At 40.0% G+C, this 16,506-nt stretch overlaps 1 protein-coding gene across 1 annotated transcript in view; it reads right to left on the bottom strand.

Moving 5' to 3' along the window:
• Positions 1 to 16,506, bottom strand: part of PHKB (phosphorylase kinase regulatory subunit beta) — a 1,466,493-nt gene that overhangs the window by 1,232,647 nt on the left and 217,340 nt on the right. The window contains exon 3 of the mRNA XM_085637773.1: positions 10,199 to 10,337. Within this exon, the coding sequence (XP_085493899.1) occupies positions 10,199 to 10,337 (139 nt within the window). The remainder of the gene's footprint in view (positions 1 to 10,198; positions 10,338 to 16,506) is intronic.

The raw sequence follows: 16,506 nt of genomic DNA, 5'->3' as shown, positions 1-16,506 counted from the left end.
ATTCTGATTGGTGGTTGCATGTCAGTCAACGTTCGAATCGGTCGAAATCAGGAAGTGTCGGCCGCCATTTTGTTTGTTTTGAGTGCGAGAGGGAAAAAGGAAGGTGGCGAACGTGAAAAGGGGGCAGGGTAGAGAGTTTCTGACCCCCTAACCTTTGTCAGGGGGTCCCTGAAGGACCACGAAGGCAGAAAAAAACATTTTAATTTTATTTTTAAATAAATAGCGGGGTGCGCGCACGGTGAAAAACCATTAAAAAAAACCAACAATTTTTAATACGTAGTTTATTGTAAAATAAATATATAAAAAATATAATAGTAAATAAAAAACTTAGCATTTAAAAAACCGTACAAATTCACTGAAAAAACCATAGGTTTCACACACGTTATAGTTAGGAATTAGCATTTAAAAAACCTTGCAAATTCACTTAAAAAACCATAGGTTTCACACATGTTCTAGTTAGGTGGACATTTCACTCGTAAAAAAACACTGAAATTCCCCCGTTATAGTTAGTTCAGATAACTACAACTCGCGCGACCGCCACTCTATCAAAAGGATGATGTCATCAGTGATGTCATGAGTGATGTCACTGACCATGTCATGAGTGATGTAATATGTGACGTCATCAGCAGTGGATTGCGGGCGCGCGAGTTATAGTTATCTGAACTAACTATAACGGGGGAATTTCATTGGTTTTTTACGAGTGAAATGTCCACCCAACTATAACAGGTGTGAAACCTATGGTTTAAGTGAATTTGCAAGGTTTTTTAATTGCTAATTCCTAACTATAACGTGTGTGAAACCTATGGTTTTTTCAGTGAATATATATATATATTACCTACTGGCGGTCGCCAGTAGGTAGTTATAGTTAGGACCCCTTTTCCATAGGAAATCCGCAACATTCTATTTTGAATAACTTTGGCGCCGGTCGATGAATCCTCGCGAATTTCTCAAAATAGGTGGGGCGCTACGCTCCGCTCCTACCCTGAAAGTCTCGGGGGGATTCGTCAAGCGGGGGCTGAGATAAAAGGGGGGTCCCAAAACGCGTTTTTCCCATGCATTTTTCCATAGGACCTTTAGAACGAGCTACAGCCCGAACGGCTGAACAGAATTACTAGAAATTTGGCAGAGAGGTAGTCCCTATGTCAAGGAAGTGCCTTTTGTAGGTTTGGTGTAAATCTGTTCAGTAGATTCTGAGAAAATAGCCTTTAAATCAATATATATATCTGAGCCCGCTTACGGTACGCTTACCGTACGCGTACGGTGGCGTGCGCGAGCGCGATTCTGATTGGCTCTTAGATCTTAGTAAACATTCGAATCGGCCGAAACCAGGAAGCGGCGTCCGCCATTTTGTCTCTCGCACTGAGTGTTATTTATCAAACATGATGCCCAAAAACATGTTACGGGGCTGTTTTGACAACTCCCTCCCACATAGTCATGTTGAGGGAGTCCCCAAACATCCCCCAAGAGCAAAAACGGTTTTATTTTTTTTTCGGCAATTTCGCCGAGTACGCTTACCGTACGCTTACCGTAAGCGTACGGTAAAAAATAGAAAAAAAAAAAAACACTATCCACACTTACCCCACCCCCTGTGCTTTTGGTGGCCGTAGGCCACCAAATGTGCAGGGCTTATTACATCAGTAAAAAAACTATATTTTGGCAACATGAAATTATAAAATCGAAATAAAAAAAACACTATCCACATTGACCCCACCCCCTGTGCTTTTGGTGGCCGAAGGCCACCAAATGTACAGGGCTTATTAAAGTTGATAAAAACCGTGCACGGAACGCACTGCGTTAAGTGGGCGCGCACGCCTCGAATGGCGTAAAGTAACTTAGCATTTAAAAAACCGTACAAATTCACTGAAAAAACCATAGGTTTCACACACGTTATAGTTAGGAATTAGCATTTAAAAAACCTTGCAAATTCACTGAAAAAACCATAGGTTTCACACATGTTATAGTTAGCGGAAATTTTACTGATAAAAAACCAATGAAATTGCCCCGTTATAGTTAGTGCTGGCAACTATAACTCACGCGACCGCAATCTTCTGCTGATGACATATGTGTCTTTATAAAAAAAAATATTTGTAATATATGTATAGCTAAAAATGTATGGAAGAAGACATGGGCAAATAAGTGTCTAAATACAGTATTAGCATCAGCAGAGGATTGCGGTCGCGTGAGTTATAGTTGCCAGCACTAACTATAACGGGGCAATTTCATTGGTTTTTTATCAGTAAAATTTCCGCTAACTATAACATGTGTGAAACCTATGGTTTTTTCAGTGAATATATATATATATATACACACATATATACATACATACACACACATACATACATAGACACTCCTTCTCTTGGGGAATTTCCAGTGGCATGTTATCCTAAAATATATATGAAAAGGAAAGAAAGCTTCACAACTGAGGCACTTTAAAATGCTCAACAGTGTAAATGAAAGAAAAAAGAACCCAACCTTGAAATTGAAGGCTTTCAGTTTACTAATACAAATGGTATTAACTGTTACAGTAATGTGACAGTTAATTTAATTTTTATATTTGCATTTAGTGAAAGATGTTATTTGGAAAAAAACATTTAAGCCTCTTTGCAACACTGTAAGTAACTTGTGTTCCCTTTTAGTTGAAGAAACAACTGTGCCAATCTGCAAGTGGTGTGAGAGATATTGTGGACGTTTGTACAGGAACTGTTCGTTTTTGTAATGAATCTGCAACAGAATGCCCAGAAATTTTGTACGTCTTTTCTGGAAATAGTAGCAAGTTAGAGTTTTCCACGTACAGGGTGATTTGCTCTAAGGTACTATTGGAACATGAATGTTTCCAATGTTTTCTCAAATGTCACGGAATTTAAAGATTGGTATACCTCTCTATGCAGGATTGTAAATCAATATCATTTAAAAAATTGATCTATCAAGCTGTGCACTCTAACTTTTGTTCAAAGTATGGATCTAAGGTTGGCTTGACACTTTGTTTAACTAAGGTGAATAAATATTTATGTGTCATGATACAAAGAGGTGCTCCAGATAGTACAAAAATTAATACCATCATTACGGATGTAACTGCTACTCAGATTTCTATATCTGGATGCACTTTTACTTGTCCAGCCATTATTTTCCATCATGGACAAAATACTAGATCTGGTCATTACACCATATATTTAAGAAACGATACAGGATGGAATGAATGTGATGACAGGAAGTTGTCCTTTAAACAGAGATTGCCTAAAAATCTAATGAACCTTCTTATACGAACTTCTAAATTTTAATTGTAGGTAAAAACTTCAACATTTGTGATATAATAAGTTAAAATACTACATACTACCTACAGTATATATGACATTAAGTGGCCTAGCATGGTTGATGACTTGTGAAGAAATTGACTGCGTTAGTTAGCAGAAATTGCTTTAGAAATGAAAATATAACTCACAGTTGAACAAGCACAGTAATAACCTGGTGGGTGATAAATGATAGCATACATTAGTAACTTCTGTGTTACTACCATCTGAACAACACTAAAGACAAAGATATTTTTTGATTAACTATGTAAGACATAATAGTCTTTATTCGGAAGCATGAAATAAATCCATAAAAGCATCACATAGATGAAGCATCATTACACAGTTCTTATCCTAAAGTAAAAACTACAATGGTTAGTTAAAATCTTCACAAAAATGAATATATTTTAAAATGGCCATTTGTGAGCGGGTTTTATACTTGTGTACACATCCTAATTAGATGCAATAGATGGTCCGCTGTAGAAACATCTTTAGTGACAAACATTCTCAGCCAAATTTTATAAAGTGCATAAATATTAGTCAAAATTAAAAATCCAAATCATCCTGTACTGGGAACCTATGAATTATCACGGGCCATATTAATAGATGGTGCAATTAAGTATTATAGGGCCTGTTCCCTCAGACCCTCCAATTAATATGGTGCAAAAAAGCACTGATCTAATTAAATTAAAGTACAAGGGTACAAAATATTGCACAAATCTGGTCATGTTAAAAATATCGTAGAATTATATATTACACAGCCGTAGTTTCCACCAAGTACTTATTTCAACATTTATTGATCCATAAAGTATGAAACTGTGCAATCTAATCCGATCATAAGGTTAATACCATGTTCTTCCAAATATAAAATGCCAACCATAAAAATTACGACAATCTGCAGCATATTTCTAGAGTGGGTAATGATTGCAAATATAAGTATGCCAGGCGACATTGAATAACACAAAGTGGTTTCAATATCGGTAAAATATATCTTTTCCGTAAAGGATTATAAAACTTGCAAAAAAGGACTTGCATTGTGTCCTGAGGCATCATATTATCACAGGGACAATTGAACAAATTTAATGCCCAGTCATTCATTTTTGGGAAGCTGACTAGTTGATGGAAAATACCTAGTCTTAGGCGGGTTAAAACAAACGTATGCCTACCGTGCAACACTGATTTGAGATAAGGTTGCATGTTAAAAGTAGTTAGGATTAATTGGTTCTTTGATACACTTGGTTTTGGAGCTTCAAATGTCCATCTGAGATTATCTAGATGTTTCGCTTCATCCGTTTCCCTTTCAAAGTTTTTTAGCTAATGGTGCATAAAGTATCTGGGCTTTCAAAGTATTCAGAGCAGCCCATATAACAAAAAAACACGAGATTTTTGAGTGCAGACATAACTTAAGACAGTCCCCGGTGATTCCTCGATTAAGCACTGTAAATTCTGATGGCCAAATTTTATGCCAAAGGAGTATTGGTTGTAGTTTTATTAAGTCTGTAACGTGTTGTACACCCAGTTCCACGTGTTTAATGTAAACTGATGTACTTCTGAGGGTGGATGGCCAGTAAATATTGATAAAAATCATTTTCCACCGTTGGAATGTCTGTGCAGTTTCTGTGTCCCCACAGTCCTGCCCAGTTTGTGGCTATGCTGAGACACTTTACTTTTAGATTTTCTCATAACCTCAAGAGGGTTTGTGCCCAATCGTTTTGCAAAACTCCTGATGTTTGTATTTATGTTAAAGTACATGAAATGTATTGTAATGTAGTGTTTTGCATTAACATAGGAAATTACAATTGTAATTTAGATAGTAACAATACTATTTATTTACTATACGTACCTTTATAATGTAACTTATCGATAACTTACCTTCTCCTTTCCTCTTCTTTACTATATATAACTGCCAACTTTAAAGCTCTTTATTATACGAATTTTGAAAATAGTTCTAACAAGAATTTTTTTCTGCTTTTTGGTTTATATTTTTTTGCTTTTAAATCACAAACTTTAGCTCAATGGGACCAACTATATATAATGTGAACAAAATGCACCCAACAAGGCACAAAAAAACTTGCTGCAAGGGAAAAAAAGTATGAGTTTTGTGGAGGACAGCGGTGAGCTATAACAAGTTCACAGTATATATTTAAGTCACTTTCTCGAAGTGGCAAGGACTGTTTGGCAAGCCAAACAGTTTGTCGCAGTCCCCGCATAGGGCTCCACAATGTTGCGCTGTTGGCGAAGGCAGTTTGACTGCACCTTGAGAGCCAGGTGGTGGAATGGTAGGTGTGGCAGAATTATAAGATTGTGGTCATACTTCGGTGGCCACGCGGAAGAGGAAGGTGCAGCAGGAGGAACATACTTGGGTCCGGCAGAGATTGCCTCTTTGAGTTGGACCAAATCTAACTCTTGTCTCCTTTCTGCACAAGCCAAACGGGTGGAATGCATAGCTTGCATGTGCTAATGCATTCACGTGGTCCCTAGTTAATATTGGTGTCCTGTTCCACAGGAGATTATTTTTCGTCATGATAAACATGTCACGATCCGGGCATTCACTTTCTTCTCCCCTGCTGGAATTCTAAAGAATTGCCATATGACCAACTCCTTCAGGTCCCGTCCCAACTCCTGGGCCTCGATAGAAATGGGCTCCTCTTCCTGTCCAACGCATCATGAGCAAAAGCAGTAGGCTCTCTTCCTTCAGACATCTCTCCAAAATCACTTCAAACAGAGCAGAACCAGTAGCAGGCCATTTTCACTTCTGATCAGGTCAAAGGCTGAACAATAAAGAGCACAAATACAATCCAGCTTTCCATTGGCTAAAAAATACATTATTCCAGCCTTTCAGAAGCTTTCTTACAATTCCGAAGTACCGCGGTACTACTGAGGCAGTACTGCAGTACCAGCGAAATTTCAAAAGAAAAACAAAAACCTATTGCATGCTGCTTATTGGTACTATACAATCCATACCTTAGTTACAACTACAGCTTTTATGTATATGTACTCACATAAATATAGCTACAAATAATTTTTAAACAATACATAAACAAAATACATTGTGCTACAAAACTGTTGCACGTTTCTACTGCACAAAGAAAAACACTGTTTATAACGTTAAAATAATTTCATGTTTCACTGCAATTCAATTACTTGCAAGTGACACAAGTCAACAAACTTCACACTTTGAAAAAACCAATAAAATTCACACAAAAAAGTTTACAACTTAGTTATAGGTAGGGGTTATTATATTAAAGCACAATTACACAGCACATTTAAAGTTCACAGACACTGGAATAACTTCAGTCATAGTTATTTTTAAAGTCTTTCTTTCAAACATTTTTGCCCAACTTGTATTACCCTTCAAAATCTAACTTCAAATATGAACGTCACTAATACAATTAAACAACTGTAACTCGCCAATTGCAAATTATTTACACCATTCAATAATGTCTAGTTAATACATATCTTAATTTACCAATTATATACACAATAATTTGAAGCTGCAAATGTTCTCTTTTAGATTGGATTTAAATATGGCGAGTAATATTTGTTTCAATGTTTGAGTGATGTTCATATTTGAAGTTAGATTGTGGACAGTAATACAAGTTTTACAAAGAATGTTTGAAAGAAAGACCAAAAATAACTATAACCGATGCATTTCTAATGTGTGTGTATTTTAAATGTGTTGTGCAATTGTGTTGTAATATAATAACCCCCAACTATAACTAAGTTGTAACCTTAGGTTTTTTTTTCTGTACTTGTATGTATGAATTTATGTAGAACACTGTGCTAATCCTATGCTTAAAGACTTTGCTGTAGAAATGGCAAAAGACTGTCCCTTTCTATCTCGGCGTGGATGGTACTGTGCTAATCCTACGCTTAAAGACTTTGATAGAAAAGCAGACATTTAAGGTGAGCAAATTTAGAGTGTCGCTGTTGTTTAGAGTGCTCTATACTAGAGCTGCTCTTCACCTAAACTTGAGAACTACCCAGAGTTCTCTGCTTCTTTTTTTGCATAATTTATGCGTCACCCTATGCCTGAAAGGGTATGGTTTTGACTTACACTGGGTACTCCCTTGTGTCTGGACAAAGCTATACCTCTCTGAAGAGCTCTAATTAGAGCGTAACACGTGTCAGGGGTTGCTTTTATTCAATTCAGGTTGGCTTGGATGGTATCTTATCCATCAAAGCTGTAATACTGTGCCTGGAGTGGTAAAAGGCTTTGGCCATTTTGCAGCTCGGCATGGATAGCACTGTGCTAATCCTATGCTTAAAGACTTTGCTGTAGAAATGGCAAAAGAGTTTGTCCCTTTCTATCTCTGTGTGGATGGTACTGTGCTGATGCTACACTTAAAGACTTTAACAGAAAAGCAAACATTTGACGTGAGCAAATTTAAAGTGTCGCTGGTGTTGAGAGTGCTCTATACTGGAGCTGCTTTCCACCTACACTTAACTACCCAGAATGCTCTGCTTCTTTTTTTGCATAATTTATACGTCACTCTATGCCTGAAAGGGTATTGTGTATATATATATATATATTTTCAAAAGGGTCACTGTGAAGAGCCGCTCTCCCTCCTGACGACGCCGGTGCCAGCAGCGAGCACAGTCCCGCTATATGTATTTCCAAAGAAGACGTTATCCCAAACTTCAGAATAACTTCCAGCGGCACACCGGAGGACGAGTTCAATATAGGTTTATTGACTCAAAAACAAAACAGTACCGTTTTGTTTTTGAGTCAATAAACCTATATTGAACTCGTCCTCCGGTGTGCCGCTGGAAGTTATTCTGAAGTTTGGGATAACGTCTTCTTTGGAAATATATATATATATATATATATATATATATATATATATATATTCACTGAAAAAAACCATAGGTTTCACACACGTTATAGTTAGCTGGACATTTCACTCGTAAAAAACCAATGAAATTCCCCCGTTATAGTTAGTGCAGGCAACTATAACTCACGCGACCGCAATCCTCTGCTGATGACGTCAGATATTACATCACTGATGACATATGTGTCTTTATGAAAAATAAATATTTGTAATATATGTATAGCTAAAGATGAATGGAAGAAGACATGGGTAAATAAGTGTCTAAATACAGTGATGTAATATCTGACGTCATCAGCAGAGGATTGCGGTCGCGTGAGTTATAGTTGCCTGCACTAACTATAACGGGGGAATTTCATTGGTTTTTTACGAGTGAAATGTCCAGCTAACTATAACATGTGTGAAACCTATGGTTTTTTAAGTGAATTTGCAAGGTTTTTTAAATGCTAAGTTATGTATTTATTAACCCCTTCGATGCTGCGCAGATTCCGCCGCTGTGCTGACGGAATCTTGCGCGGGCGTGGTCATGACGGAATGGTTCCGTCATGAGCACAGCTCAACCGTGGGTCATGACGGAACCATTCCGTCATGAGCACCGAAGGGGTTAAAAAAGTTTTTTTCAGGTTTTTCACCGTGAATTATTATTATTTTTTTTTTAAATCGCGAGGTGCGCTCACCGTGCGCGCTCTGTGGGCACTCGGTGCGCTTCGCGACCGCCAGTAGATAATATACACACACACACACACACACACACAGAGTTGTGAAATGCAAAACATACAATTGCTTTGTAAAGGTTTCCCATTTCAAAATGTTTCTGAATGTTTCGGTCTAGAAATCAGAATAGAAATAATGACAAAACCAAGATGTGACTCACAACCCTGACTAACAAGACAAATCCATACTAATTTAATCCAAGGCCTAACTTGTTCCATCTTCCCTATGAGTTAAATGTCATATTAGCCTGCACATAATTACAATGTGCATCTAACATTGCGAAAATGATCTGGGCGCATACGCCCTGAAGCATGACCCTTTCAACTTGATTTGATGTTCTGGGGAACGTAAGGCAAAGCAGCGATTCTGGGCTAATTAAAGCGGCCTTCTCGCGATCATTAAAGAAACGTTGGATCAATAGCCACAGCCTGCAGCCTCCACATCCTGACTGATGTCACGGCGAATCTGAAGGTCAGCTTAAAAAGGAAATTGATTACTGCGGGGCTTTTCCTGCAGAAACCTTCGGTTTTTTAGAGGGTTGAAAAAGTTGTTCTAGCACTGGAAAATGGACACACAAAGCACATATACGTGTCGCTCTCAGCAACCTTGAAAATAATAGGCAAATGTGCATTGTCTAAACATGCAAGGCTGGCAAAATAAGGGAATTTTTCATTTGTGTTTGAAAAATATTTATGACATGTCGGGTATAATAAAAGTAGCCCAATACCACAGATTCACCAATAAAGACCAACTTCGATGCTATTAACACAGTACAACTTGACACAACGGTGGAAATAAATAGCATATTACACCCTGCACCGCTACCTATTTACTATATACATTATATATAGTTATCTGCACATCATCTAATGTGCTGTTTATAAAATCATGACAGCATGACCCATTTGAGAGTTCACCTCTCACGAGTCCTGCAAAGCGCCACACAGCAAAGGTAATAAATAGCTTTTTATATTTTATGTGATCAAGGCCGTTTTACCGGCCGAAACGCGTCATGGTAGGCAGAAGGAAGTAAACAATAAAAAAAAACTCTATTCACCGACGAAGAGGAGTTTGTGCATTCATTCTCGCTGCACGCTGGAAGTTTGTGAATGCTTTGAAGTTGATATATATATATATATATATATATATATATATACACACACACACTTTTGCACTTTAACTATTTGCACAACTGTGCAGTTACCATTACCTATCCACCACTTTAATCACTTCCATATTTCACTATACTAATTCAACACTAACACTTTATGGGTTCAGGAGTGGCGTGCTACTCGCCGAAAAAGCGCTTTGACGCCTCATCAGGGGTAGTAAGCGCTATATAAATGCAATTACAATACAATACCTTACCTGTAGGCTAGCGCCAACGCCCATGCACTGGCGGCACAATAAAGGCTGTCTTGAACCTTGGCCTTTTTACAGTCACCAGCTGTTTCCGTGGGAAAGAGCCCAGTTGTGGGGCTCTGGAAGTTCAATACCGTCGACTTCACTGAGAAAATAAACAACAAAAGCAAATGAAATAGAGCATGTATTACAAATGATATTACTTTTGCCCTTTATTGCCAAATACAGAAAATTAGAAGAGCACAGCAAGTTATTACACAGAGCTGGCCTGCAGGAATAATGATTTTCAGTGCTCTTCGGCCCGTTTATGTTGTTTTCCTACCCCAGCTCCCTTTTTACTGGTGTTTCTTTGTCATTAGTATTACCTGCCTTCCATCCAAGCAGAACCAAGGCCCTGAGAAGACTGCAAACAACCTCTCTGCAGAAACATTCGCCAGATTAGCCATTCTGTGACTTTTACCTGTTAAGTGACCCATGTACATTTCATATTCCAGGCCTCTGGGTTTACACATTTTCATTACCACAAAATAGTTAAGGGATTATTTATTTATGCATTGCTCAAGGGCAGGGAAAATACCAGGAGTGGAAAGTAGCAGCTTACTGTGACAGTCAATGCTATGCAGCATACTGCTTCATGACACTGATGAGAGGGCTGATTAATTAGATCTGCGGTTTGCTACTTTGAAGACATTAGATGAGGATGTTACAGACTTTCCTTAAGTCTTTGACAGCGCAGCATTCGAGTTGTGTGAAGCGATTTAGTCCCATTTGAAAATAACCTTGCTAACAGCATCATCAGCTAAGAAAATCCATATAAATAGGTCAATGCACCATGGACAATATTCAATTCTGCACCACTGAGGAGGAGTGGTGACAAGGATGTGCCTTGGGTGGAGAGATGGCTAACAGCAGCAGCACGGATTCGCCACTCTCCACTATTGGAAGTAAATTGAACTGTCATCTACAGAGAAGGAGAAAGAAATTAATTCACAAAACGTTGAAATATGTCAGATTACGCAAGGGAAAGAAATGCTGGTCCGCGAAGGCGCTTCTTGTGGTTTAACAATATCTACGCTTGGCTTTTATACAGAACTATCAGCTTATTTTCCATTAAACTGTAGAATGTGAATGATGAAGCTCAGGCGCCAAGATGTGGCTATTTGGAGTCTCCAAAAAAAAGAAAATTCCTCGGTGTACAGCGAGCTCTTCATGCAGTACACAAATTCGATATTGTATTATTACCATTATGTCTCTCATAAAGGGGACAATTAAGCGGCAAAGAAAGCATGAGATTTTAAAAATGGGACCTAAAATAGACAAACCGGCATACATGCACAGACAATAAAACTGGTTTCAAAGTCTGTCCTAAAAAACGCCTATCCATTAAAAAAAAATAATAATAAATTTAGTTGCCAAAGATGGTACCTCCTAACATAATCAGTACATACGTTTATCACAAATGAAACAAAGAGCAGTACATAGATGTATCCAGAATAAAATACTTTAATACTTTTTTCGTAACATTATTTATTTGAATATAAAAAGAACTAACATTCCAAATAAATTTTTTCGTGATTAGATTGCATTTTTCTTATTACTAAATACGACAATACAAACTAAACTATGGGTAATTTTTTTGCATTTACTTAGCCAGGAAAAGCATTTTTAGGTCACAGCCTACTGGTTTGTTAAAGACATCTAGGGGACATTAAGAAAGTTGACCTAGTGTCAAGAATTCCTGTCATGCGAGGGAAGGAAAACACGCCCTTATGTAAACAGGAGAGCTGTTACATAACTCAAGGAAAACACGCCCTTATGTAAACAGGAGAGCTGTTACATAACTCAAGGAAAACACGCCCTTATGTAAACAGGAGAGCTGTTACATAACTCAAGGAAAACACGCCCTATAAAGGGAGGAACCGGGAGGTACAACGCTGTCGGATATTGTGTTTACACCGACGTACCTGCTTAGTGAAGAGCAGTGTTCCGGAGTGGTGCTCCAGTAAGGCAAGAATGGAGGTAGGTCGAGTCGTTACTCCCTGGGCCGTGTCTTGCCCCATCGTCACCTGTGAAGGACCCGGAAGCTCTACCGGATAACCATTGAGCTTCGCTTTTTGACTCGGCTGAGTCAAAGCGCAGTGGCGCTTTTGCTGGTTGGAGTCGTAACTCCCAGCCCGACCAGAGATACAGGGACTGCCAGCTGTAACGCACACCAGGAGGTGTTTGCCGCGTTACAGACTCGAAAGTCCACAGGATCGATCGAGCGGCTGCTCTCGGTTCAGTCTTCTTTGCTTGTGATTGGGGTATCGGTGACGCATCACCAGGAGGTGACTCCGCGTCCCGGTGCAGTCTGAGGAAGAGGTTGAGCGGCTGCTCCCTTCAGGTAGAGACCCCGGCTGGGTGTTTCCCTGACTCCTCGATTCTCCCCAACACTCTTCGTGCCCCTCGCAGCCTACCGATTGGCATTGTCGGCCATTTCATTTCTGCCCTCTGTTGGCATACGCCGGGATCGGCGTATATGCAGAGGACGGTTAGGACCATCCGTGCTGTGGACTGGTAACGTACTTAGCCTGGAGGATTCCAGTGACTATAACCTTTGTTTATTCCTTGTATTGTTTTTGCCTTCATTAAAATAACTAAACCTTCACAAGTGGTTGCGTTCTCATTATCGTGTCTGTTAAACGATCCTGAGACGTTCAGGGCGTTACACCTAGGAATACATTACGCCCATTGCTTACCATTGCTTTGTAACTCACATTTTCTGGCTTTATTTGCGATTGGCTGAGCAGCTCGAGTTCGTCCCTCCCATTGCCCAAACCTTGTTTACTGTATTCTTCCACAAACTAGCTTTCTATAAACAGCTCTTTAAATCTTGTTCTTATCTTGCCATATTTGCTGAGCATTCAAAGACAGAGGTCAAATTTCAGGCTGTGTCTTCCAGTGAGCTTGGTGTTTATTTTGCTCTCTCGGACTTCAAAGTAAAAGGACCTATGTGACAATCATGTTGGTTATTGGGGGTCTGATCGAGGAAGGCTGTACAAGGTTATTTGTTTTTCTAGCACATAACAAAATTTAAGTGTCTGTAAATGAACTGGGCTGACGATCAAATTAACACACTGGGTGATGACATTTCCACGCATTCTCGTTTGTGCTCTGTATACTTTCATCAGTGAAACTGTATGCGAGTGCAAATGTAATGGTCATTTCAATTGAAGATGTGTTGTCTCTAATGGCAGTATGCTACCATACCAAGCATACTCCATGGTACCCCACTCCACTTTGCACCATTCCACACCACGGCACTCTACCTGCACCACTCCACTCAGCGTCACGGCACTCTTTACTGCACCACTCCACAGCTCTGTACTCTACACCACTGCACTTATTGCCAATGCAGTCTACTCCTTCATTTTTCTACTCTGCACCACTACTATGAAACAATCTACTCCACGCCACTGCACTCAGCACAACTCCACTCTACTCTGCACTCTATGCCAATGCACTTAACCTCTTTACTCAAAACTAATGCACTCTATGCCAATATACTTTGCACCACTACACTCAATGCCACCACTACTCTACTGCTCTCTACACCACTGCACTCTACACCGCTCTACTCTACAGTAGTATACTCTGCATTCTGCTACTCTACTTTATGCCACCCTATGCCACTGCACTCTACGACACTATACTCCACTTTATGCTACTTCACTAATGCCATTCTACTCTGAGCAACTGCATTCCTCGCCACTGCACTCCATACCACTCTACTATACACCACTGCACTCTACAACAGCATACTCTGCAACGCTGCACTCTCTGCTACTCTACTTTATGCCACTCCACACCATTATACTCTACTTTATGCCACTTCACGCCACTCTACTCTACACCATTGCACTCTAAGTCATTTAACTCTGCACCACTGTAAACCACTGCACTGTACGCCACTCTACACTACACTCTAGTCTGCAGCATGGCACTCTCTGCCACCGAACTCTATGGCTCTGAACTCTCTGCCACTCTACACTGCACCACTCCACTTTACTCTGAAGCAATCTACTCTACGCCACTGCACTCTATGCCACTACTCTATGCGACTGCACTCTACCGTGCACTACTGTAATCTACCCTGCACCACTCCACTTCACTCTACTTCTAAACAATATACTCTACGCCACTGCAATCGGAGCCACTCCACTTGACTCTGCACTCTATGCCAATGCACTCTACACCACTTTACTCAAAACAAATGCACACTACACCAATCTTCTCTGCACTACTGCACTCTACGCCACTAAACTCTACGCCACTAAACTCTACGCCATTGTACTTTGTCTCTGCACTCTACGTCACTCTATTCTACTTCGTGTCACTGCACTCTACACCACTCTATTTTACTCTGCACCACTGCTCTCTACGCCACTCTACTCAGCACCACTCCTCTCTATGCCACTGCACTCTGCAGCACAGCACTCTACAAAAGTATACTCTGCAACACTGCACTCTCTGATACTCTACTGTATGCCACTCTCTGCCACTGATCTTTACACCACTGCTCTCTACGACACTCTACTCTAAACCACTACACTCTACGCCACTGCAGTCTTCGCCACTCTTTTGCACTCTGCACCACTTCACACCACGTCGCTCCATACCGCACCATGGCACTGCACTCTATGCCACTTTACTCAAATCCAATACACCAGTCTACAACACTCTAATCAACTTTGACACTGTACGCCATTCTATGCCACTCAATTCTACATCCTTCCACTCTACTCACTCCACAACACTTTAAGCTACTCCATGACACTCCACTTCACTCCTCTCAACGCCACTCAACTCTACTGTACACGCTCCACACCACAATACTCCACAACACTCCTTTACCCTACTAACCTTTAGTCATGCTGAAGAGCAGGCACTCTGGTGTACAACATTGCTAAAATATATTTGCAAAGCCAATAGCTCTTGCATAGGCGACGTATATTGGCTTTGCCTATGCTCGTTTCAGGCTATGAAAGCAGGACTGTCCAGCTGCAGTTAATGTAGGTCTGGTGAAATTTCATAATTCACTTTTCAGATTCTCCTCATAACATTAAAAATCAGTTTATTCTTCAAATAAAAATACAAGAGCATTTCATGCAGCTCTCCATCCACTCTGTTGCAGTGATTTTGGCTTAGTTTTGGCCCGCTCTGTCGGCCTCATTGGGCATTGTGTCACTTGAGACCCAACACTACAGATAATGCTAAACTGTAGCTCTCTAGTCCAGGACTGACAATTGAATTCAAATAAAGGTAACAGATACCTTGTCAGTAAGACCTCCTGTATGCCCAAGTACAATCAACAGACCACTGATACTGGTCAGCAAGAACACTAGAACCAAGAAAGGTGTCCGAAAGCACTTCAGAAACATGAAATGTGGGACTGCGCTAAACATATACACATGACTTAGCATTATTTGTTATCATCTCAAACTTCGCCTTTTCAAAACAGTTATCTTACATTTCCCTTCTTCTCTTCTTTGAAAGCTCACCCAAAAGGGTACTCCCCTCAGTTAATTTCACCCCCACAACAGCTCGAATAGAATAGAATTTCTAACTCCTCCCCTAAAATTCGGAACAATCCTCGCTATCTGCCTCGCTCTTTGTTCTTTCCAACCGCTTTCTCTACGGGCATCTCGGTCTCCACATTGTCTTCCTCCAATCAGTTTAAAGCAGTGGATGAGAGGAGAACATCTGTCTAATGGAGCACTGCTGATCACGTGTGCATGTAGTGCACACACAAAGGTGGTGCAAAGTAATTTATAATTCGCCAAGAGTCATGTCGAACAATGTGCAAAAACCCAGAACCTGAAATGAGAAAAAGGTGAGGAGTTGGCTCCAATTGTAAGTCACTCTTCTCCCAGTCATAATCCGGACCACGACTTCGAGGCACTAGGAGAAAGGAGTGTCTACTCCATGTATGTTGAACTGTGCTGGATTGTCAGACTGGATTGTACAATATGAAATGGTAAGGTGCCTGTGCTGCGAGAGCCATATAAAATGGCTCAAAACATATCGCTGAATTGTTAAGTTGAGTCTGCTAGAAGAAGCATGCTGGCAGGTGGCATCATCTACCCCCAACTAATTACTATTCAAGTTTTTTGCCAATCAACTCAAATTATTCAGAGTATTCTCACCTCACAATTACTTGTATTCATCATCATGACCTGCTATGCTACATACAACTAATCAGAACAAAAATCTACGTCTTAGGGAAATAAATATCTACTCAAAACTATCCCCTTCCTTTTCCGCTCCAACCCACC

This window comes from Triturus cristatus, chromosome 12 (genome assembly GCF_964204655.1).
Source record: "Triturus cristatus chromosome 12, aTriCri1.1, whole genome shotgun sequence".
Lineage (NCBI taxonomy): Eukaryota > Metazoa > Chordata > Amphibia > Caudata > Salamandridae > Triturus > Triturus cristatus.
This window is presented reverse-complemented; position numbering and strand designations above follow the sequence as displayed.